At 42.2% G+C, this 23,005-nt stretch overlaps 1 protein-coding gene and 1 long non-coding RNA gene across 4 annotated transcripts in view; one reads left to right on the top strand and one right to left on the bottom strand.

The window, feature by feature from the left end:
* The window catches only part of C4H4orf45 (chromosome 4 C4orf45 homolog), a 43,433-nt gene that overhangs the window by 16,067 nt on the left and 4,361 nt on the right, over positions 1-23,005 (bottom strand). Inside the window, exons 3-4 of the mRNA XM_019614440.2 lie at positions 15,549-15,781; positions 10,191-10,249 (exon numbers count right to left, since the gene is read on the bottom strand). Of these exons, the coding sequence (XP_019469985.1) occupies positions 10,191-10,249; positions 15,549-15,781 (292 nt within the window). The remainder of the gene's footprint in view (positions 1-10,190; positions 10,250-15,548; positions 15,782-23,005) is intronic.
* Positions 323-22,999, top strand: LOC104910503. Of its 3 annotated transcripts, none has more exons than XR_793116.3 (4): positions 323-531; positions 7,601-7,783; positions 21,327-21,440; positions 21,932-22,999. It is a non-coding gene; the product is annotated as an uncharacterized LOC104910503 (long non-coding RNA). The 3 variants fall into 3 exon arrangements; XR_793117.3 differs by lacking the exon at positions 323-531 and adding an exon at positions 2,133-2,251 and having other exon boundaries at positions 21,330-21,440; XR_793115.3 differs by lacking the exon at positions 323-531 and adding an exon at positions 2,134-2,251.

The raw sequence follows: 23,005 nt of genomic DNA on the forward strand, positions 1-23,005 counted from the left end.
GCACGTATAGAAGGACCTCCTGTTTCAATGAAAGGAGATGCTCTTGAGAGATGTTTAATTACTGAAGATGAAGTGGTATTAATGGTAAAAGTTTATATCGTTTGTGTTAGCAACGAGATGTCGTTCTGCACAGGCACACACTGATCAAGTTATTCTCTCACTGACCAGAAGCATTTCTTTGCTAGCTCTGCCCTCTCCATGGCATTTTCTCCCCCTGCTCATCCCGGCATAACTAAAATTGCATAGCTGAGCAGCTCTCTCAGGCACCTGCCCATGCATATACAGTTTCCAGTATACTGTTTGACAGCCACAAATAGATTACTTAGCTCTTTCCCTTACTGTACTGTCTCAAAAGGGAAACTGCTGAGACAAGATCTTTCGGGAATGAAGTGGCTGCCTATACTACAAATGAGGAAACAAAGATAAGTGTCACCCACGTGTAACTCCTGGGGAGATGACTCATTTCCAGCTGGATTGTTTTGGGTCAGAACTTCCAAGCCAACAGTTTTCAGTGTGGAGTTAGAAAATCAGGTATTTTTTTGATGAACGATGTGAGATGTGCTCCTTGCAAGCACCCTTGAGCAGAACCTAGCGTTCATGTTTGCACACAGAGCTTCTCAAGTGTTCTGGCTTTTCCTTTGTAATGAATGTTCCTTGCTAATCCTTTTCACTTAAGACACAGTAATTCCTGATCTTTGTGGTTATCCTCCTTTTGAGGTAGATTGTGTGCAAACTGTGGCGGCAAATCCAGGCTACAATTTCAGAAACACTGCTTAAATTTAGTGCTGATGAAAATCTGGTGTTCCAACTTTGAGTCAATGCTTCGTGTGTCAGCCCTTCAGCAGCGCTGACTTGCCAATACCTATAATAAAATCCTTATCCATCTGTCTATCCTTAACCATAAAACCAGCAAAAAATCTCAACTAACCAGCCCCAAACCTATTTTCTTACTGAATCAACCTGGTTTCATAAGCCATTTAAAAGCTCATGCTGGTAGTGGTTATCATCAGTGCTTTTATTTGAGTATTTTGCCATTTGGAGCAAAATCTCTCCCTCCAAACTTGCCTTGAGTAGGAGGGTATTTGTTATAACTTTTTGTGTATGTTGCATGGTTTGATGCTTGATTGACGCTGAAGATAAATGTATGCATATAAACCTGTAGCGGGATGAGAAATTCATATCTGCATACTATTTATTCTGTAATTTCTAGGTTGTCAACTCTTGGTTGATTATTTGCCTTCCTACCACAGCTGGGCTAAGAGATGAGACAAAATCAACTTTTAATGCTGCTGCAGTAGAGATTTTTTATGACATTGGAAAAAGTAAAATAGCAGTAAGGTTGCAGGTGATGTTACAGTTAGGAATTGAGGGGGATAAGAGTACTTGCTTTTTCGCTGTTGGGTTCTAAAGCTGTTTGCTGGCAGTGCTAAGTTGAGGCATAAGAACTGTCTGTTGATTGTCAGGTTCTGAACCAAAGTGTGTTTGGGAAAGGACTGATTAAAGGAAGACTTTTTCAGTTCCCATCTCTACCTCTCCACCTTCAGCCTTATCTCCTCCTGGCTTACAGCCTTTTTCCCCATACTCTGCTCCTGCTTTTGTTTTGAGGCCCTCCTGTTCTCACCTTTTCCCACCTTCAGTGCCACCCTCTCTCACTTCACATTGTTTCCATACCATCTCATTGTGAGGCCTGCCCTGCCCTTTAGCTGTTCAAAGAACGTGGAGCTCATGCAATGCCAGGGGATATTTGCTGCATTTATATGATGAATTCTTACAGATTTCTCCTGAGGATAATGACCTGCTTGCCTCGAGCTGTAGGAGTCAGGTGGAAACTGATGAAGTACAACTGCACCATCATGGCAGGCTTGAGAAATTTCAAGTCTTTTGTCCAGAGTTGCAAGGTGTGATGTCTAACAAAACCCTTTCACAGGTTTTCTTTTTAGGAAGGGGAAAGCAATGTAATTCAGTTTCCCAATTCTGAGATAAAAGCAATCAGTTATCATTGAATCTTTTAGAAATGGAGGCTGCCCACCCGCCAGCAGCCATTTTAAAGAAATGGTGTAGTTGGAAAAGATTTAAATCACCAACAAGTAGTTCCTTAAAAAGGAGCCATGGTGACAGGTGCAGCAGCTTCTAATGCTTGCCATGCAGACACCTGGGCTGCTTTTCAAATATCACTCAGGATAAAAAGAGAAAAAGGGGGAAGAATAAATATCATAAGCCATACTGTTTTCCTCCTTGCCTGCCTGGACTGGTGAGTACACATCTTTTAGCTCAAATGACTTCTTAAAAAGACTAAGATTTAGTCAATGCAACCAGCTCTATTCTCTTCCTTCATTTACTAACTGCCTAAGAGGTAAATGGGCAAGGAGCTCTTCAGTAAGAGATTTCCAATTACATAATGCCATGAATTTACCCCCGGGTTAAAAGTGAATTTTCTTGTAGCATAAGCATCACCTTCTGTAGGTGCTGGAAGCTTTGCAGGAAGCAGGACAACCTGATAGGAAATAGTGCTTTGGAGCTGTGGATGAGAATGCAAAAGAGGTGTCCATCTGTGGAAACACCTTTACACTTGCTGGAAACACAGTGCTGTGCTGTGGGCATTTGGAAAGGGAGGGGAGCCTTTCTGAAACTGAAGAAATGTTATTTTGTGTTAAATACTTAAAAGTTTAGTGCCCAGTCTCCTTGTCCTAAATAAATGCTGTGGAACATTATGTGCAATTATGCTAAAACCAATGAAATATTTTCAGCATAGTTACTGGGATTTTTTCCAAGATTATTGGTTTTTGTTTCATTTTGTTTTGTTTTCTTCCTGAGGAGACTCTTAACAATGCATTTCTCATATATAATCCACTCTGTGGAGCTATATGTCTTATTTTTCACGTTCCTCTTTTAAAATATTCAGTAGTATGTATTTTTAATTTATGACGGAATATTTCAGCATCTGAGGAGGTAGGTAAATACTGTTAGTCTCATTTTTTGCAGCTGAGGCAGTTAGGGAATAGGCAAGTCGGTGCTTTGCGATATGATGTATTGGCATTTTGCTGTGACTAGCAGCCTCCTCAGCACTGAAAGCATGACCTTTGGTGAAACGGTGTACTTTTACTGAACCAATGTGTTTTTAATGTATTCTGTTATGGCGGCTTGCTGTTGTGATTATATGAAATTGAACTGCCTTTTACAAGAGTGAAGACTGCAGTGGGAGCAAACGGTCTGAGCTGGTTGTCATTCTTTATTCCCTTCTGCAAATCTGCAGAAGATTTGTTGTACCCTGCGTAAGTCAGCTGCTGCAGATATTAGATCTCAGCTCCTGCTGTTTTGCTACAGGGTAGCCTGAAGCTGGGAGTTACCGAGAAAAGGGAGAAAACTGAGCTGCAATATTTTCTTCACATCTCTTTGAAAGAAGTAAAAAATTCAGCCAGGCCAACAGGATCCTTCCCGTTTGTTTCCAGCTTAAACTCGTGCTATTAACCAGCAGTGGCAGAGAACAGGTTATGTGAGTCCTTTGTGAAACCCCTTTGTGCAAGAGGCGACATCCTATTTCCTTCAGCTGAAGGCTAAGAAATCTGCAGGTCACATTTCTGCTTATAGCAAAGCCTCACTTCCCTGTAGCCCTGCAGCAAGAACAACATCAGCAGTTCTAATTCCTGACGTTTCTGAATTGGAGGCAGGGAGTGAGAAGGGGAGAGAAAACCCTGTTGTTGTACAGAAGTGTGGAAGCTTCGTTCCTTAATGAGAATGTATTGACAGAAGGCACAGATGACTTTTTTTTCTTTTTTTTTTTTTTGCTTGTCGTTTAAAGCAAAAATCTATGTCTTGTACATAAGTAAATTGCCCAAAATATGAATTTTTGTGCAGCTGGCAATATGAGGTAGGAAAACTAACTACAGCTTTGGGAGCAATACAGCAAGGTATGACAGGAGCTGGAACTGCTGCCTTCCTCTCTGAACACAGCTGCATTGTGAACCATTTTGCTGCTGCTCACTCTGAGAGATGTAACTAAATTCCAAGGCAAGAATCAAAGGATACCACCCAAGTCTTACTGTTAGTGGTGGGTGCATCCATGGAGATTAAAGTAAATGGCCTATCCATTACAAAGAACTGTGAGATGGTAATTATTGGGATATTAATTATTCCTTTTGGTCTAAAAGGACGTGAGCAAGAAAAATACATTAACGCTGGAAGGAGAAAGGCTGACACCAGTAACTTCTGGAATGAAAAAATGAAATAGACGATTCCATTAATGCAGACAGTGGGATACAGAAGAGTGGATGAGCCCAGTAATCCTTGTGGCGTTTGTGACTCGGGTCAGGGCTTAGGGTGCAGAATGTATCTGGCTTTAGAAGATCCTTCCCTTGCTTTTCCAGCATAACCCCAGCCCCTTTGGGCAGTGTCTTCAAGGTGTGAGTGGCCTCTGCACAGGGAGGCAGCTGCCAGCATTTCCTCCAGCACTTGTGTGATGGCTGGGTGCAGTTTGGGAGCAGCTTTGTGTGTCTGACTCATGATGGATCTGGGCCTGAGGCTTTGGGTGGTGGTGGTGTTGCTTTGTTTTGCAGCTTTTTTGTGTTTGCATCTAAATTAAATGCGAAGGAGTGATGAGGAAGAGGGATGGTCTTGTTGCTCATGTATTCACATGGCACTCTGCAGCTGGGATCTGTTTCTGGCTCTATCAAATCTATGTCCAAGGCCAAGTCATGTTTCTGGGACTTGGGGTTTTCACATCTGTAAAATGAGGGTGAAAGGTCCTCCTGTGAGTGCCTGAATGCTTGAGTGCTTTGCTTCTCAACAGGAGGAGTTAGAGAAAATAAATTCCCAGCAGGAAGAGATAGAGAAAATAAAATTACAATCTGTTTCAAAACGGATTGTAAAAGCAAAGAGCAGAATGTTTTTCTGTCAGTGCCCCTCCTCTGCTCTGCCAGAGCAGTTCTGGCTCTTGGCAGGCTCTGGGATAAGGAGGAGGATGCCCTGCACTGCTGAACACAAGGTTCCAACCCCTACGATTCTGTGATTCTGCTCTGCTGCTAGATGGAGTGGGCAGACTCTGTCTGATGTGCTGGTGGGTTGGGAGATGGAAAACAATACACACCGAGGATTAGTTTGGATACCAAGAGAGAAGACAAACATGTAGTTTAACCTGCCACATGTCCAGGGACAGCAGAGCACGGGCTAAATCAATCATCAGCTATCTAATTGCTCCAATAGGCTTCATGGCACAACTCTGTTAATAATGGAGGAACAGGACATTTATTCATTCTGATTTTGCTTGCCCTAATGGAAGCAATTCCCCTGAAGTCAATGGGATTGCAGTAAGAGCTGTATCACTTCCTGTGCCCCCAGGCTGATGAGAAAAGTAATCTGTGGCCATACTGCAGCAAGCACATTTTAGATATAGAAAAGACCTGAAGGTAGGGAATGGCCCCATCGTGAAAGGGCCCAGCAAGGAGAGAGGAGTGAAGAGAAGGGAGGGTTCACACCTCCCTCTCTTTGCTGCTGATCAGTCTTTTTTTTCCCCCTATAATAGAGGGTTTGGGTACGTTCCACATACAGCTCACACCTGATTAGTTAAAGGGGATTATACTAATGCAACTCAGAGTGTTGGCAGTCTTAAATCAGCTTTAACTTTACAGGAACACATTAACTGCAGTGATATTTTTTGCTATCTACAAGTGTGTCCTCAGAGAAGACTGCAGCAGTTCTACTGTAGTAGCTGAAAGCTTTGTAATCTGTATGAGGGGAAACCCCATGTGTGCCAATTGCACATCCTGATCAGGGGAAAAAAGAAAAAAAATTCTTTTTTTTGCATCTTAATTCAAGCTCAGAGTGACTCACTGAGCAAGTGGCAAGTGGAAGTAGGTTATTTTTGAGGGGCATCTGCAGGAGGAAGGCACAATTTGCTCCAGGTAGTTGAGGGTGGCAGTTCCTCTTTTAAGGTATTGGGAAAAGAAGCAGTGCTGGGCTGGGAATGACGGAATCGTTCTGATGTGCAGAGGGAAAAGGGGAGCAAGGCTGGGGCAGCAGTTGGGCTGGGGATGCTGGTGGATACCTCAGCAGCTACATCACCAGGCCAAAATGTCTGGGTTACTAAAAGCTGCCTACAATTTAGTTATTTGCTTTTTCCAACAAGGAAAATATTATGTCTTGTGGGAAGTCATGAGGGTGACTTACCCAAGAACACTGCATATTTGATTGCTAATAATATAAAGTAAACATCTTTCAAATATTTCCAGCAACATCTGTCCTAGCTTAACTACTGGTTCATGTTGCATTCCTTTATGGAATAATACTCATCCCAGAAAGCAGAGCGTGTGTCACTGCCATCCATTACAAGAATTAAACTTGTGGGATTTTCCTTTTCTGTTAAAGCTGAATTCTCTTCAACCTTTAAAAAATGCTTCCTTCTAGTTTTTCACCATTGCATGACTCTGATTCTCCAAAAGTTGGAGTGCTTGCCTATCTAATACTTGGTTTGGATAAAAAAGGAGCAGAGTGAGATATTGATTTTTACCCATACTGAGGGGAAAATCCAGAAAAATATTCTGCAACTGTTTAGTAGGAATATGAATTTTCTTTTTGGAAAAACAAAAAACCAACAAAAAAGCAACTTTGAGCATATGTAAGAGATTAATTAGCCTTGTTCTGCAGAGGGTGAAAGTCAATATTACACAAAACTAAAAATAGCAAAGAAGAACGTGAACAGAACTCTCTTCAAGCTGTGGATGCTGAGGCCACCTGGATGAAGCACGTTTATCAAGTGCTAAAGTATATCGAGTGCATTAACATAGAAACAAATGTACCAAGTGGGTATTTGTATTAGCATTTGGGAAGAAAACATTTCACTTTTATGACAAGCACTGCTTTTTTTTTGGCAGAAAGAGGGAAAAAAAACACCTTAGGGATTATATAAACTAAAATTTACTATTTTTGCCTAAACCCTAATGTATTTTTTTTACAGTAGAACTTTACAGTACATTCCAGTTGAAACAATTCTAAGTCTGGTAAAGTGTAAGAAGAGGGTAGCTGTGAAGTGGTGCAGGAGAAAAGTCAAATGGGAGAGGGGAAAGCCCAAATTTTGCAATGTGGCAGATATTCTGACACAAGATGGAGCCAATCTGTTTCTCTCAGATGGCACCAGCTGAATCGGTCCCATGGCAGCAATTCCATTCATTCATGCAGTTTTCACCAAAAAAAAAAAAAAAAAAAAAAAAAAAAAAAAAAAAAAGACAAGCAATGCTCCTGCTGTAAATCTATGGATTGGGGTTGTTTGGCATTTTGGAGCATCAGTGAGCATTCCAGCTTGGTCATTCAACAAAGGAGAGCCCATCTGTATGAGGCAAGGCCTTCCCACGGGGATGCTCGTCCCTGGATGAGCCCAGTTTGCATGCTTGATCTTTTGCATTGATTGTCTGTGCTAACAGCATAAGTTCCCAAACTTCCAGTTGGCACTGAACTGCCAATATTGTAACCTCTCTGCCCTACAGGCTGCTTTTGGCTACAGAAGTGAGACAAGGGCAGCAAGGAGTGGGGTTGAAACAGCACATACAGCTAGACTTGTTCTTTTTTCCTCTCTTTCTTTCTTTTTTATTTTTTTATTTTTTTTTTGTAGATTTGATGCAGACTCTGCAAGTTGGAGATAACAAGATTGACCTCAAGATACAGAGTTAGTTTCCATAGCAATGAGATCTATGAGTTCTCAAAATATTCAAGCCTCTATTAGGCTAGATAAAAATAATTTCCTTACATAAGGGCGTGCCAGATCTCATCCAGCAAAGCACTTGAATTTAAGCACGTGAGTATCAAGATATTGGAGCTCCATCTGTATACCTGGCTATTTTGCTTGCCTAGGAAAGAAATGCTTTTGGCCCAAGTGCCTTTTTGTCCCCAGCTAGCTCTTTCTCAATCCTGCCCAGGATATCTGCTTCCTGCTGTTGAGCCATCTTTAATGCAGGCTTTGGATTTTCCATGGGGCAGATGAGTTCCTCTCCATCCTTCCTCCAGTATTCTCCTCAGCTCAACCAGGGGGCATTTGAGACCTGTCACCACGTGCTTGGTGTGAGCTCAGGCACGCTTGCAAAGAGGAAGGAGCTCCTTCTGAAAACACATGTGCTGAATAGAACTGTACTCACGGGAAATTTCAGCCCTTCTTTTGTCTCTTTGGGAAGGACCAGGTGGGGTTTTATAGACTTTTGTGATCATGCACTGCTTTTCCTGACCTGAGGTTCTACAGAATTGTAGTGAGGATAGTGCAAGGGGATGGGATGCCTGCAGCCCCACACCACACAGAGAACACCACTGTGGCACCATCAAGGAGGTACGCCTGGCAACTCTGTACGTAACCTCAAGTAATGCCACACTCCCCTTAATTAACTAATGCAAGTGGGATGGAGCTCATCCAGAACAACACTACGAGGGCAGCTCTGCATAGGAAAAATACATCTTCCAACTTTCTTTTTTAGTTATTCTTCCATGAAAAGGCACTGGCGAGCCTGAGTCAAGCCTTTCTCTAAGCAATGGTACTAAATCATGCAACAACTCCTGAAACTGATCTCTGAGAACACCCTGTTCCATTAGAAAAATCTGAAATATGTTCCTTGTACTCGTGAACTTTGCCAGTTATTTAGCTTAAAAATGTTTTTCACATATTAGTACTGATTGTAAGATTGAAGACAATTGGGTCTGAAAGGTATGGGAAAGGCAGGAAAAAGGCTCTGTTGAAAGTTATTCGCCTGTATATTACAGAGAGTATTTAAAAAAAAAAAATAATAGTGTTAATGAGAATCCCAGCGCATCAGAAAAAGCTAATTGAATTTTCCAAAAGAGCCCCCCTTGGTGATACATTCCATTAGCTAATTGAATGCATTTAATTTATTTGGTTCCAACTTGGGTGTCTTTGTTTACTTATTCACCTTCCTGTGATGAAAAGCAAATAAAGCATTCCCCAACAGCAAACTGCTGCTTCTTTGATCAACAATCAATTTAAACCAGGATTGCTTTCAGAGTGCTTAATAAGACACATGCTTTATGAGTGCTTTACAGCACCGGCAAAGCTGCAGCGATGGGATCCAAGATTTTGTGGTGGCCTTTTTGATGCTGCAGCTTGTCACCAGCCTACGAGAGTTTCAACAACACGCTGCTGTAATAACCAAAATAAGCAGCCAGTTCCTCAAGGTTTCGTAATCCTGGTGCAATGGGAAGCATAGCCATGCTGTAGTGTAGGGAGTGATGATAGCTATCGAAGACCAGCTGGCTCATCTGTTCCTGGTAGTGCTGCTGACACCAGAGGTTCTGAGATCAGCTCAGAGGAGCTGCCCCAGCACCTGAGGCCAGCAGAGCCCATTACTTTGCTGAGCAGGGGCAGGGCAGCCCCGGGAGCAGGTGGCATGTGTGGCAACCCACTGTGGGAAGACGTACTTCAGTCATCCCCCACTGATTCCCAGGCCAGCTATAGGGAATTTAAGCATTTCCTGTTTTCTACTGAAGTTCATTGCCTTGCACTCGTTAATACTCTGTTTTCCAGTGGGAAATTCCAGGGAGAAAGAGAGGAGGTGAAGCAAAACCCTTTGAGCTCTCTTTCTCCATATGCCCACAGTCCTTCTCACCTCTTCATCTTTAACCTAGGACGCCATTATGAATGCCTCAGTAGTCAAAGCTCTGGGCTGTGGTGAACCTCTTGAAGTCTGATGTGTTGCTAGCACAATGCAATCTCTTTTCACATGCATGGTTTTGCTGGAGTAACTCTGCCAGTCCCGTAAGGGCTTTTTCTGCAGTCACTTTACAATTTCTGTAACAAATTCTCAGCTGAAGATGATTGTTGCTAATCATCACTTTATAAACCTGTGATTTCTTTCAAGATGTATTAATGAAAGTAACTGGAGAAATTTCATCAAAAACTAAATGAGCTTCTGTGAAACAGGACTCTCTCTTCAAAGGGGATTAAATATTCCCCTGAGACCTCTTCTAGCTGCTTGAAATGCATTGTACTTCAATGCTGGCATACTTTTATTGGTTTATGACAAAATGTTAGCTGAACATTGCATTCTCAATGGTTTCTGCAAGTTGCCAGCAGTAAATTTATGTTAGATCTGTTAAGCTTCAAAATCAAATATGCCAATAACTTGCCTATTCCAGGTGTTCCTGAAGAACATCCTTATACAGTAGCAATTAGAACATATTTTCAATAATTAATAAGTGGTTACCATGGACTTTGGTATCGGTGTGTTGCTTGATCTTCAGCAGCCTGCCAGATCTGTCCTCTCTGTAAAAGAGAAACAGAATCAAATTATGTACAATGTTAACCTTAAGGTATTGTTCTCCTGTAGGACCAGGTCCATTTAGTTGGAGATGTGACAAAGGAACAGAGATAGTGGAAAATAACAATCATCTCTTGCTTTCATATTGTGCATATACTGCAGAGATGGTGAACTTGGCTGCGGTTTGACACCTTCAAATTTTTGGAAAGAGTCATCTAGAAAGGTAATAAAATGTCACTCAGAGAAATGTCGCCCTGCAGTTGTTTGTTGTTATTTTTTTAAGCAGAAGAACAGTTGTTGGAAAGGTAAAGGATTGTTTTAAAATGCATCAAGTGGCCATAACTCAGAAGCAGAGAAGGGATAATACCAAAAGTGCGTGACAAACTGCCTCTGCAATCATGAGGCACAAGGCAGATAGGACAGCAGGTATCACTGCTAAGTATGTCATGATTCATCAATAAGAAGTTATTTTTCAAACTTCACTTGCTGAGTGAGATAGCCACATGCATTACACTTGCCTTGGGGAGAGAAGCAGCATGGCACAGCACATTTGCCAGCGGCATCCACCCTGTAGGGGGGTGGATGATCTCCTGTCAGGCTTGTATGAGAGCAGGGAGGTGTTGCAGCCCAACTAAAACCACTGCATAGAGACAGTTGTATAGGCACTGATGCACAGACTCCAGCACACAACTTTATCCCATTTGCTGAGATGGACTGGAGCTTTACAGTATGTCTGTGGCTGAGAGGAGGACACGACCCCTCTTCCTGCCCCAGGGGCTTCAGGCTGCAGCAGTGGGGACACCTATCACCACGGTCACTATGAGTAACATTTTTTTGCAGGGTGTTTTCTTCCCCGATAAGGCATGTAGAGAGATAAGGGGAGCATGTGGCAGCTTTCTGTATCAGAGATGCCAGAGGAGATAAACCAAAGCCATTCTGTGGGCTTCTCTGGAAGACACAAGCAGTGTGCAGACTCTTGTAAAAGCAGCAGCAGCACCAAATTACTGTGAAAACTTTAATTAGGTTTGATCCTTCTGTACTGTTTGCACAGAAGGGAGGTGACTCCTGCTTTGGGGAGGTTGATTCTCCCAGGTTACCCTTGCCTAGGACATCTTGAAGAACAGAAATCCTCCAGGCATATCCACCCCATCTGCACCAGTTGTGGTGCAGCACACAGCATCTGGTATCACAAACCAGCTGAATTCATATTGCTGTGGGGGGCAAGAGCATGAGTCCCCATTGCCACCTGCCCCTTGATGGTGTTTCTATATCTGGAGAAGCAGTATAGCTGTTTTAGGGAAAGTGTGAGCTACATCAAGGATCAAGGAGTGTTGGTGAACCACAAGGCCAGAGCAACAGGCTAACCAGCTTCTGAAATTAGAAGCTATTAAGCATATTTAATCCAGCAGTTGCAGTAATGACACTTTTACAGTGATGATGGCAAGGATCTGCTAGCTGAATCAGCTGCTACTTGCTCCAAATACAAGGTATTTGTTTTCAGTTCTTCTCTTCTGCTGTGGCCATTGAGGGTTACGGAGTGGTTGGTTTGTCTCCTGGGATGGATTTGGCCTTTGGTCACCCTGCAAAGCTCTCTATCTCAGGAGATGGCTGATCACTGCAGAAGGACGTGGGTTGCTATTTTTTGGTACAGTATTATCAAATCAGTGTTTTAAGGGGTATTGAGTTTGTGGACGTGGCTGTCATGGCAGCAAGGACAATTCAAAAAGAATAAACTGGATTAAAAGTCAAGAAAGAAAAAAAAGGCAAAACACAAACTAAGGGGATTGTTAGTCTTTGGGTCTAGCCTGGGGCTGATCAGGAAACAGGTGTAGAAAATGACTGCAATTAGACATAACAAACCAAGCTCCACACCTGTTTGTGACTAGCAGATGCATCTCCCATTCAGCTACGTGATACGCAGATTTCCTTAGTACTCATAAGGTCTGAAGCTGAACTGTGAATGTGTATGATATGTAGCTGAGGGGGAAGTTGCTTCGCTGTAGTAATTGCGTGAGAACTTAGTGCAGCAAGGCTGCATGGCACAAAAGACAGCTCTCCTTAAGAGGCAAAAGAGCAGAGCAGAACTGTACCAAAAAAACCCAACAGATATAATTGGAAAAAAAGGAAAAAAACGTTGTGAGAACTGTTTCAAAATGTTATTTTTTTGTTTTGTTTTCAAGTAAAAATGAGTGATTTTGGTTTTCCAACAGTAGAAAAATATTTTTGGTTTTGTTTAGCCAAAATATTTCCTTCTCTGTATTTTGAAGTTCATTGGCCGCATGCAAATAATGGGTTCTTTCATTCTTTTTTGCAAAGACAAAGGGAGTATCTGTGCTGTCTGTTGATCATTTTAACTAAAGAATTCCCTTTGCATTTGTTCTAGCTGATTGTTGTCTTTCTTCTGTCAGAAATGTTACTGTATTATTTATCTTGAAAAGTTCCCTGTACTACAAAATAACCTTTATGTCTTCACAAAGGCATTATTTTAAACATCATCTAGAGAAATCACCCCCAAGAAACCAAAAGCATTTGTCTAAGAAGAGAGTGCATTTGTTTGGTGCAATTAAGGAGATATAAATAAGGGCTGCAAAGTGTCATCTCTATGGTGACAACATTAAGGCCATTGTTCAGCATGTAACGTGCTTTCATTTTTCAGAAATTTGGGGGTGTTAACTCCGGCAGAAGCACTGTGAGTTAAGAATTGGCATTTTGTATGACATGTCTGAAAGCCTTAATCTGATGAGGCTGGTTGTCTTAGATGTGCTTGCTTAGAGGGTCTCCACAGTGCTTGTATCAAATAAAGGAAAATGAAAGCATAAGCACTGGATTTTAGCTAAAATTGGTTTAAGATTGTAGGGTAACTAATGAACTAAAAGCTTTATTTTTCCATTAAACTGTTCTAAAAGCTATTTACTGCAACTAAACAATGCAGGTTGATGACTTTTATTATTATTATTCTGTGTTGACAAACGCTTAGATGTTTGAGAGAGCTGGAATCTATATCTGCTATTGATTTCATGTGACAAAAATGATTCTGAACCACTTTTGTACTACAGAAAGCCTACTTGGCATATAAAGTAGGCTATAAAATCTGTAAATTATTAAAAACAAACAAAAAATCCAGCCTGTTCAGTACTCGAAAGTTCACTCTATATGGGAGAGTTCACTTTGTTAGTAGACTGCTGCTGCAGGAAAATCCCTGTTCTATTGCAGTACCTAACTGTTCTGTGCCACCTGGGGAGGTAGGGGGCAAGGCAGGAGGGTCTGGGATCAGCTGAGCAAAGCTCAGCTCTTGGCGGTCTTTTAGAATCATAGGTTCTCTCAAGTTGGAAGGGATCCATAATGATCACGGAGTCCGACTCCTGGGTCTGCACAGGCAACCCAAAAATCTGACTGTATCTCTGAGAGTGTTGACCAGACACTTCTTGAACTCTGGCAGCTCGGGGCTGTGCCCACTGTCCTGGGAGCCTGTTCCATGCCTGCTGCCCTCTGCTGAAGAACCTTTTCCTAATCCCTACCTGACCTTTCCCCCATCTCCACGCTGTCCCCTCCAGAGGAAGGAGATCACTGTTTGCCCCTCTGCTGTATCAGGAAGTTTTATGGAGCTTCTTCCAAAACTTGGAAACCTAAAGTCTCCTGGCTCTACTACTGGAATTTACACTGTGTGGTGGCACATAGGGTTGCCTTTGGGATATACTTATTCATATATATTATATTTTATATTATTCATATATATTCATATCATACAGCTCTTTCCTAAATAGCTGCTACTTCCTACGACTAACATCGGGGGATGTGGGTCCGGCAAAGAGTGGCATCAGGACCCTGAACTTTGGAAGAGCAAACTTTAAGCTGTACAGTGGATTGTTGGCCAAGATCCCCTGGGATGCTGTCTTTAAACACAAAGATGTTGAGGAGAGCTGGCTATTCTTCAAGGATGCCTTCTTGAGAGCACAAGAGCTCCCCGTCCCTCTGAATAAGAAAGCGGGCAGAGAAGGTAGGAAGCTGGTGTGGCTCGGCAAGGCACACTGAGGGCAGAGAAAGGTGCGTGCAAACTTTGGAAACAAGGGCATGTCACCTGGAAAGAATACAGGGATGCCATCTGGACTTGCAGATGTGGGATCAGGAAAGCCAAGGCTCAGGCAGAACTGAACTTGGTGAGGGATGAAAAACAATAGGAAGACATTCTACAGATACGTTGTCCAGAAGAGACAGGCCAAAATGAGTGTACCTCCTTTGGTAAATGTAAAAGGAGAACTCGCTTCAATGGATGAAGAGAAGGCTGAGGTACTGAATGAGCTCTTTGCCTCGGTCTTCACTGGCAGCCAGGATTCTAGTATTTCTCACATCCCTGAGCACTGCATCCCTAAACCTCTAGTTGGGGATCAGGGGAGTAAACCCCTCCCTACTGTAAGGGCAGAGCAAATCTGAGACTGCCTCATGAGACTGAATGTGTACAAGTTTATGGGGCCGGATGGCGTGCAGCCCAGGGTTCTGAAGGAGCTGCTGAGGTGGCAGCTAAGCCATTCTCTATCATATTTGAAAAGTTACGGCTGTCAGGTGAGGTGAGGTTGCAGACTGGAGGAAGGGTCACATCACTCCCATTTGTAAGAAGGGAGCGAGGAGGACACGGGGAACTACAGGTGAGTCTCACCTCTGTGCCTGGGATTCTGATTTGCTCAATGCAAAGGTGCTAAAGTGCCCTTTTTTGTTAAGAAGGAAGAGAATTCAACTGCACATCAGTGAATTCTGAAAAGCAATACCACAAAACTAGTGTTTAGGTAGAACTCGCATATGCTGATACATCTAGGCTATGCGTGTGTATAATGCATTTACACCCTTGTTTGTGTTTTCACAAGTTCTGATTTGCTCCAGATTGATTTCAGCAGTAAATGTTTGTTGAGTAATGGCAGGAGATGATGGTCAACACAACAGCTATTGACAGGGCTGCACATCTCTTTGGGCTGTCAGAGAAAGGCACCTAACCCTGACCCCTCTGTCCATGTGGGATGGGTCCTCTCTACCAGGTCCTTGTCCAGGAAGCTTTAATTGGCTTTATGGATCACTACAAATACCAGAGGCTTGCGGCGTGTTAGATCGCACACTCTCAAGCAAAGCCTTACAAAGATATAACTTGAGGCTTCTGCAGGCTGATAATCAAAGAGCTGAGTTCTCCCTCGTTCCTTGCTTAGCCTGTGAATGATCTCTGCCCTGGTGATGATGCAGGATGAAAATAGAAAACAGAGCTGTGCTTTGTTCTGCCTTCTGGCACCCTGGTATTTTGGGCTATGAAGTCTTCCTTACCTTGATCTGCGCTCCGCTCTGGAGATTTCTCCAGGTGAAATAGCTGAGCTCTCTCACTCCCCACCCGATTTCTGTGGCATACTGACATCGGCGATGCAGTGGGGATGAGAAGCAGGAGGCCGGCCGCCACAAGTAGCCAGCATCACTGCTACCTTCTATTGCCGGAGATGTTGATCCTATGTAGTGAGTGTGCTCAGGCCTTCTTGTTCTGTGATCACGTATAGCATCCGGGCCTTGTGAAGACAGAAAATAATTATTCAGGTTGTTTCTGTTTCTCACCCATTTCAGAATGGTTTATTTTCCTTTATCTTGCTTCCAGTGCACCAGCTATGTCGTTGTTCCACTTCGAAGGTCTTTCTACTTGTTGTTCCTTTTGTTAGTGTCCCCTGGAGTGGGGGTTATAAACGTTTGTTTTTTTCACTGAAATACTCCTTTTTCCTGCCCTAAGAACACGACTATTGAAAAAGGGCCATGGCATGGAACAAAATTAGCCATCTGCTTCTGGTTAAACAACTTCTTGTTATTTTCAATTGGATTTCTCTTTTACATATGCAAACGTTCAGAAAATGATCACACGTTGGAAGATACGAATTTAAAATGGCTTTAGCTTACTAAATTAAGTCACGTTAGGCTTTCTAATCCAAAATTAAAGTAGCTTCAATTCATCATAATTGACTTCATTGTTAAGTTAAAGTGTCATTGAGCACAATGTCACTTTAAATAATGAAGTGCAGTGATTTTTAAGTGATATTTTTCAGGTCATTCAGAGATGTGCCTACAAGGAGATACAGTGTACAATTAAGGAAGGGTCTGAGTTTATAGAGCGAAATGCTGTTCCAGCTGGGAAGGTGCAAATCCAAAAGGGACAATACAAGAATAGCTAATCAAACCCATGCTCCACGTCCTTGGCCTCCAGGTCCTTTCAGTACTGGAAGAGAACTTACAAGCAGGAGAGGGAACTACTTGTTACACCATCTGGTAGTGACAGGATGAGAGGGAATGTCTTCAAATTAAAAAAGGGGAGAATTAGGTTAGATGTTAGGAAGGAATCTTTACTCAGAGAGTAAGGCCCCGGCACAGCTGCCCAGAGAAGTGGAGGTGCCCCATCCCTGGAGGCACTCAGAGCCAGGCTGGATGGGGCCTTGGGCAGCTTGAGCTGGTGGGGGCAGCCCTGCCCACAGCAGGGGAATGGAACTGGGCTATAAGATCTCTTACAACCTGAGCCATTTTATGAATATGATTCTAAATGGGACATTTGGCTGAAAGGCTTCACAGCTCCCAGGCAGCCAGAGAAGCAAGAGAGTGGACGCAAAGGCAGATCTGACCTCAGCATTTGATTGCCAGTAGCCTCCACAGCACAATTTCACAGCCCATAAAATGGAGGCAATTTCGCTTTTAGCAAAGAGTGCCATGAACTTCATAAGATGCTGCTGTGAACCGTATTGACTAAATATAAATAAGTAAACCAAGTATTTAGAAAACTGCTTTTGTGACTCAGATAGATGGAAACTTCACCCGAATGCAAGCTGTGTCTCTCAGCTGTGCAGACAGGGCACAAGAGTGTCATGGAAACTCATAAATCACCAAAATCCCTGTAGCATCAATTTACAGCCTGGGATTAGTATTGATATTTTTACCGCCCAAGCTGAAGGCTGTTATATCTTGTCAGCAGATAAAAGCAGCGTCTACCTTAATGGTTATTACAACACATTTTGATTATAGCTTCAAAAAGTACTGCAAATTTAGTATGATTCAGTTATGAAGATCACCACTGACTGAAGGGACAGTCTTGTACCATTTCCCCCACTGCCTCTATAAGGGGGATTTTGTTAGGACAAACATCATTCAGGAACCTGTTGTACATTTGTGGGGGAAAAAAAAACAATAAACCAATGCTAGAAATATCTAGAAATATTTAATGGCTACAGGAGAAGGCAGCTCTTCAACCAGAGTTCCTTTTACACTGGAAGCTCATCCCTGAAACTCCGTCACAGAAAGAGATCATCGAGCACAGTGTGGTTTGGGCCTCTGGGGAAGCCACAAGCCACATTTTTTGTTAAAAGGACAAACCACCAGAAGTGTGCTGACACAGTCTCCTACTGGAGCAGCCACTGATGGTGCTGGACGATTTCATTGCTGGTAAAGAAATCAATTCCCTGCTGGTCTGCTGATGTTTATGTTGCTGCTTTAGCTAATAAAGCTATGTTTATCCGATCTGAGGGAGGATAAAAACATTCTCCAAAGTATTGTAGGGGGCAGAAAATAAAAATAATGTTGCAAAACAAAGGGTGAGTTTCCTCATGGAGTTTCCTCCCTAAGCAGCTAGTAGAAATGAAGCAAAATGGGAATGGAAAGGAACTCCTTCTGTGAAGTGTTTATTCCAGAATAGCTTCTATAATTATATGTTAATCCAGTTGAACTTTCAAGTGCAGATAATACTTGACTCCTATTACTAGGCAAGGGATTCGTTTCCAAGCCATATGTCTTCTCAGGATCCATATTAACTGAAAATAGATCACAATGTGCAGAGACAGTTGGAGCAAAGACCACACCAGCCCAATTAAAAGTCAGGTTAGTCTCCCAATAAAGACTGATGATTTTGTTTGGCTGCATTATGTTATCAAGGAAGGGTGCCTTTTAAAACCAGATTCCATCTAATTCAGCTTAGAAACACATTTTAAGCATGGATAGGCCATGCACTGTTTCCTTTAGCACCGTGCCCACGTTTCCAGTGTTGTACAATCAGCACTCACAGCCTGCAGGGGAAGGATCACCTGAGTTTTTTCATCTGGGTTGTCAACTGATGCACAGTGTGGATCCACAGCCTCTGCATGATGGGACTGTGCTAATTTGTAATGTTTGTCGCCATTAGCCGAAGGCGACTGGGAAATTTTACTGTTTGTCTCACCGGTCCATTTCATGACACAGCCCCCGATCTCATTGGCACAACTGCAGAGACAGTGAATTTCATAGGTGCAGAGATAACAAGAAGGAAACTCATAAATCTACTTTACTGATAGAAAAAATATAGCCTGCAACTATGTATGTCCTGATTTTTCCACTGGGTTTATTATTTTTTGCACCAATAGTGTGAGCTCTCATTTGACTGTGCATTCCACTTTCTGGAGAAGAATATTCACTAATTTCTTGTGTTATTGTTTGTCCGGACCTCAGAGGAAGCAGTCTTTGGATAATCTGTGGAAATAGAATTGTAATTTATAGAGAGTTAAATGGTCTCAGTGCTTCTCCCTGTGTGATTAATACCCTGCAAAGAATGCTTTCACACTTGTCATACAGAAAGCGGAGTTTAGACTTCCATTCTTCCTTGCAGAATAAGGGAAAGAGTAAACAAAGAAATCAATTAAGAATGTTCCTTTAATATGGACGAAGATGGAATATATCTGTCACTGGAAAAAAACCCTGGCTTGACTCCTGAGGGACTGCCTCTCTACAGTTTTGGCTTAGCAAAGGCATTTCAGCTGGCTATTCTTGATCAGATAAAGAGAGGCACTGCTGGCACCCTGTGCTCTGTGGAGACTGGAAGTCTCTGCAGTATGCTGCCTTGCTTGGTCCAGATGCACTGACTCTCTAGACATAGTGAAAGCCATATTTATTTGATCAAGGTTTTGGAGAAAGCTGTGGTTATGTTCCCAGAGCGATGGATGAGGGAGAGAGGGTGCTAAGAATGATAGTCATTCTAATAACTCTGAGGCTAGTTTTCCTTTTGCTTCATGGCTACTGCTGAAATATTAATTATATAACATCGCATTCTATTATTTTGATGTAAATAAATCATCAGGTCACTCTTAGCAGTCTCATTTCCCAGGAACCACACGTACCGGTAGGGCTTTTTTAAAAGTACATAGAACCAAGTCATGGGTAAATGGGGAACTGCTACTTGGATTTATAAAATCCATTAAGGAATTGGTGTCCTCCCACTCCCTCAACAGCACAGTTCATGCTGCTGGCCAGGCAGTAACCTCTAGATGACAATAACTTGATCAGCTGAAGTTGGTGGTTAGGATTACCACTTCTGGCAGATCTAGCTAACATATTTTGTGCAAGATTTCAGAGAGGCAAAAATTAGGAAAGTGGGTCAGAAACATTGCCTTGTGATGAATGTCTTTAACGTGATCGGTACAGTATAAACATATACCCAGCATCACAAGTTGTACTCAGTATTGCTCTGGTTAGGTTTTTTAAATGAATTCCATGTGTGGATTTTCTTTTTCTGGAGCAAAGAGTTCCTGGTTCCAGTTTTGCTGGAACACTGCAATAGCTTTCCAGTATAAACAACTGCAGCTGGTGTTATCTTGGAACAGCCATTTCGTGAATTCTTAATAAAAAGCAAAAGCAGGCCCAGGATGTGTGTCTATAGCAGAACCTATTAATTTCCATGGGAGCTGAAGGTGCTTCTGGTGTGCAGGAGCAGTTAGCAGCTCAGAAAGCAGAGCCCTAAGGCCAGCAATTCTCAGCCAAAGATAAACAGCTCTCTGTTCTGTCTTGAAATGGACAAGCCAATTCAAGTGGAGTGCTAGATATTAATTTATGGAAGAGAAAATAATAAATATTGAAAGCTTAAGTTCTGTTACAGACCATAATTTCAAACATTGCTGCAAATGCAAACGCGCCTCTCAGTTTTGCTTTATTCCCACTGTTTTCTTAAGAAGGTAGAGGCAGAGACTCAGAATCATGAACTGCTTTCCATCTCTTGTCTGCTAAGTGTATCTCCTCTTGAGAAGCAAGAGCAAATAGCAATAAATACTTGGAGGTAAGCACTTGCTGGGGACAGCACAGGGAGCAGGGTGCCTGCCTCACAATTTTTTGGGCTTTTTTTCTGACCCCTTCTAGAGCAAAAGAAAACAAGCTCCAGGCTCGATTAATCAGAGCCAGTGGCAAACAGAGTGTGCACCTGTTTGGTGCAGGAGCCCACACTCTGAAGAGTGTCCAGAGATCAGGACCCAACATGAGCCGCCAGCACTGGGCCGATGCCACATGCCATTCATTTCTCCAACAGCTTCAGCTGCTCTGCCTGCCTACCCCTGTCTGCCCATCGCTCTGCAACAACTGTTTCTTAACCGCACAGTAAATGTTTGTTTTTATCCCTGTTTATTTTTAACTTGCATCAGTTCCTTGATCTCATTTTCCATGTGGCCTCGGGGGAGGGAAGCAGTTGTGCCAAAACAAACAGCGCGAGATGTGAGCTGGGGGCAGGAGGTCAGGAGGGCTGAGGGCAGCATCACTCGCAGGAGATCAGAGCCCAGAGCTGTTCTGCAGGTGCAGATGCTCCCCAGTGGAACTGCCCGTAAGCATGGCACTAGGACCAGCAGCAGAGCAAGGAGGTGTGGAATGGCAGCCTGAGTTCTTTCCATCTGATAATGAATCGCTCTCGCTCTGTGCAGAGCACGCAGCATCAGGCCCTTGTACTGTCGTGCTTCTTCTTTAGCACTTTCCTTCTTTGTGTGTATGTTAAGAAAACAGAAATAATGAAGCGCTTAAACACGTGAAATATCACCTTAATAACGCTGTTAGATGTCTTCCAAAGGTAAATGTATCAGCAGAGCATAGCTCAAGTAGCATTAAACTCTGCTTTTATTGTCTTAGCTTTTGCTACAAAATGTGATTCAGAGCTGGTGTCTGGAGGACAGAAGTAAAAGCTAACTTTACTTTTCAGTCTCCTCATTCAAGCAGTTTTTTCAGGACTCTCTAAGTGCGAAGTCCTGTTAAATCAGGTTTATCTGATTTGTTTCTCTGATTTATCATCTTTGCTTCCTTAAGAAGACTGTTTCTGGGGCTATATGACCGTGACAACCCCCCTCTGACCTTTGGCTTGCTGGATGGGTCCGGAGACAAGACTTGAACCACTAGAAATTCTATGATGTATCTATGGAGGTATGTGAGAGTATTACTTCTTTAAAAATTAGATCATGACAGAAGAGTAATATATTTTGTTGAAATCAGAAGGAAGAAATTCATGGACACTATTGCAGAAATAAATTCTATTTTATCTTTAAGGAGTTAAGCTAATTTCTAAAAAGTTAATAATTTGATCTTTAAACCACTGGCAGTAAAACAGTAATCATAGCCCTATCTGGAATATTAGAGACTGGAGACTGCTTGCTTCTTTGACTTACAAGTCCTATAATGCGTGTGAGTAATATGTTAATTTTGAACCAATCTGCTAACTTGTGAATTTGCGATAACATTCTTGTTCCATTACAGCAAGAGAACATCAAAAATAATCAGCTGCAGCTTACTTTTCATTTTACAAGATATCAGTGTCACTAATAGCAAGCTGTGCATTCTTGATTGGTGATTATGTTGGTACGATTAAGTTACTTCTGGTGCTTTAAAAATAACCTTGGCTGTTTCTCTCGTCTCAGGATTGCCTGGCAGAGATCCCCCCCAGGAGCGATGCTGCTGTCACACGATGCTGCTGCAGTGTTGTTCAATTAAGGGCAGTCAGCAAGAAGAGTCCAAAGCACTTTCCATGATGAGTTTCTCAGGAAAAAACGCTTTCCCCCGGAAAAGAACACTCCTAAGAGTGAATAATCCCCTATCAACAACAATTTTACCATTAACTTCACGATATTAGATTTAAAAAAATAGACTATCTCTTTGATAGAATACCTGAGTATAATGTGCTGCTCTGTTTTTTCTTGTAAGGATCTGTTAAAATGAGAAAATGTTCTGAGAGTGGTTGATGTGTGTGTACGTAGCCACCTGTGCCAGTCCATTACCCTTACCAGCTGAAAATTAGTGGTAATCTGGAATCAGGGCAAATGGTTTTGACTCTGCTTTTTCAGGAAGCCTGAATACATTTTATTCTCTCCTACTCTCAGAAATGGCCAGCAGGGCTATTAAATAATATTTGTTCTGAAAAACGTGAACAAGGAGCAATCACAACATTTCGTAGAGCAAAAACTGGAATTGAATTGCTAGGAATAGACTTAAAACATCAAAGGGAAATCTTTTTCATGGTTCATAGCTAAATTGAGTCACCTTTTGCTGCAAAGAGGCTGTAAAGCAAAAATTGTGAATGAGATTTCATAGCAATTTTGGAAAGGATATTAGATTATGTGTGTTCTTAATCTGACCCTAAACTGCAATATGTATATTCCCGTGACTTATAACTCAATAGCAGAAGCTTCTGCAGTGTGTGACTAAAGTACAGACTCACATATTTAGTGAAGTTGAAACATAGGTACTGTGTTTTAATACAGTGTATGTTATCTAAATATTCTTTGTAGTATTTTAGCACTTAAGAAGGAGAATATTGAAGTCATTCATACAGTTACAGTCATTGCAAGACACAAATGCAATGAAATTCATTGGTCTCTAAATTTGTATTACTCAGAAAACATTGTTAGTGTGAATTGATATGCAGACAACTGCTTTAATTGAAATGCAGGCTCCAAGACAAATTTAGGTTCAGTTCATAAAGGTTTTTTTTTTTT

This window comes from Meleagris gallopavo, chromosome 4 (genome assembly GCF_000146605.3).
Source record: "Meleagris gallopavo isolate NT-WF06-2002-E0010 breed Aviagen turkey brand Nicholas breeding stock chromosome 4, Turkey_5.1, whole genome shotgun sequence".
Taxonomy (NCBI): Eukaryota; Metazoa; Chordata; class Aves; order Galliformes; family Phasianidae; genus Meleagris; species Meleagris gallopavo.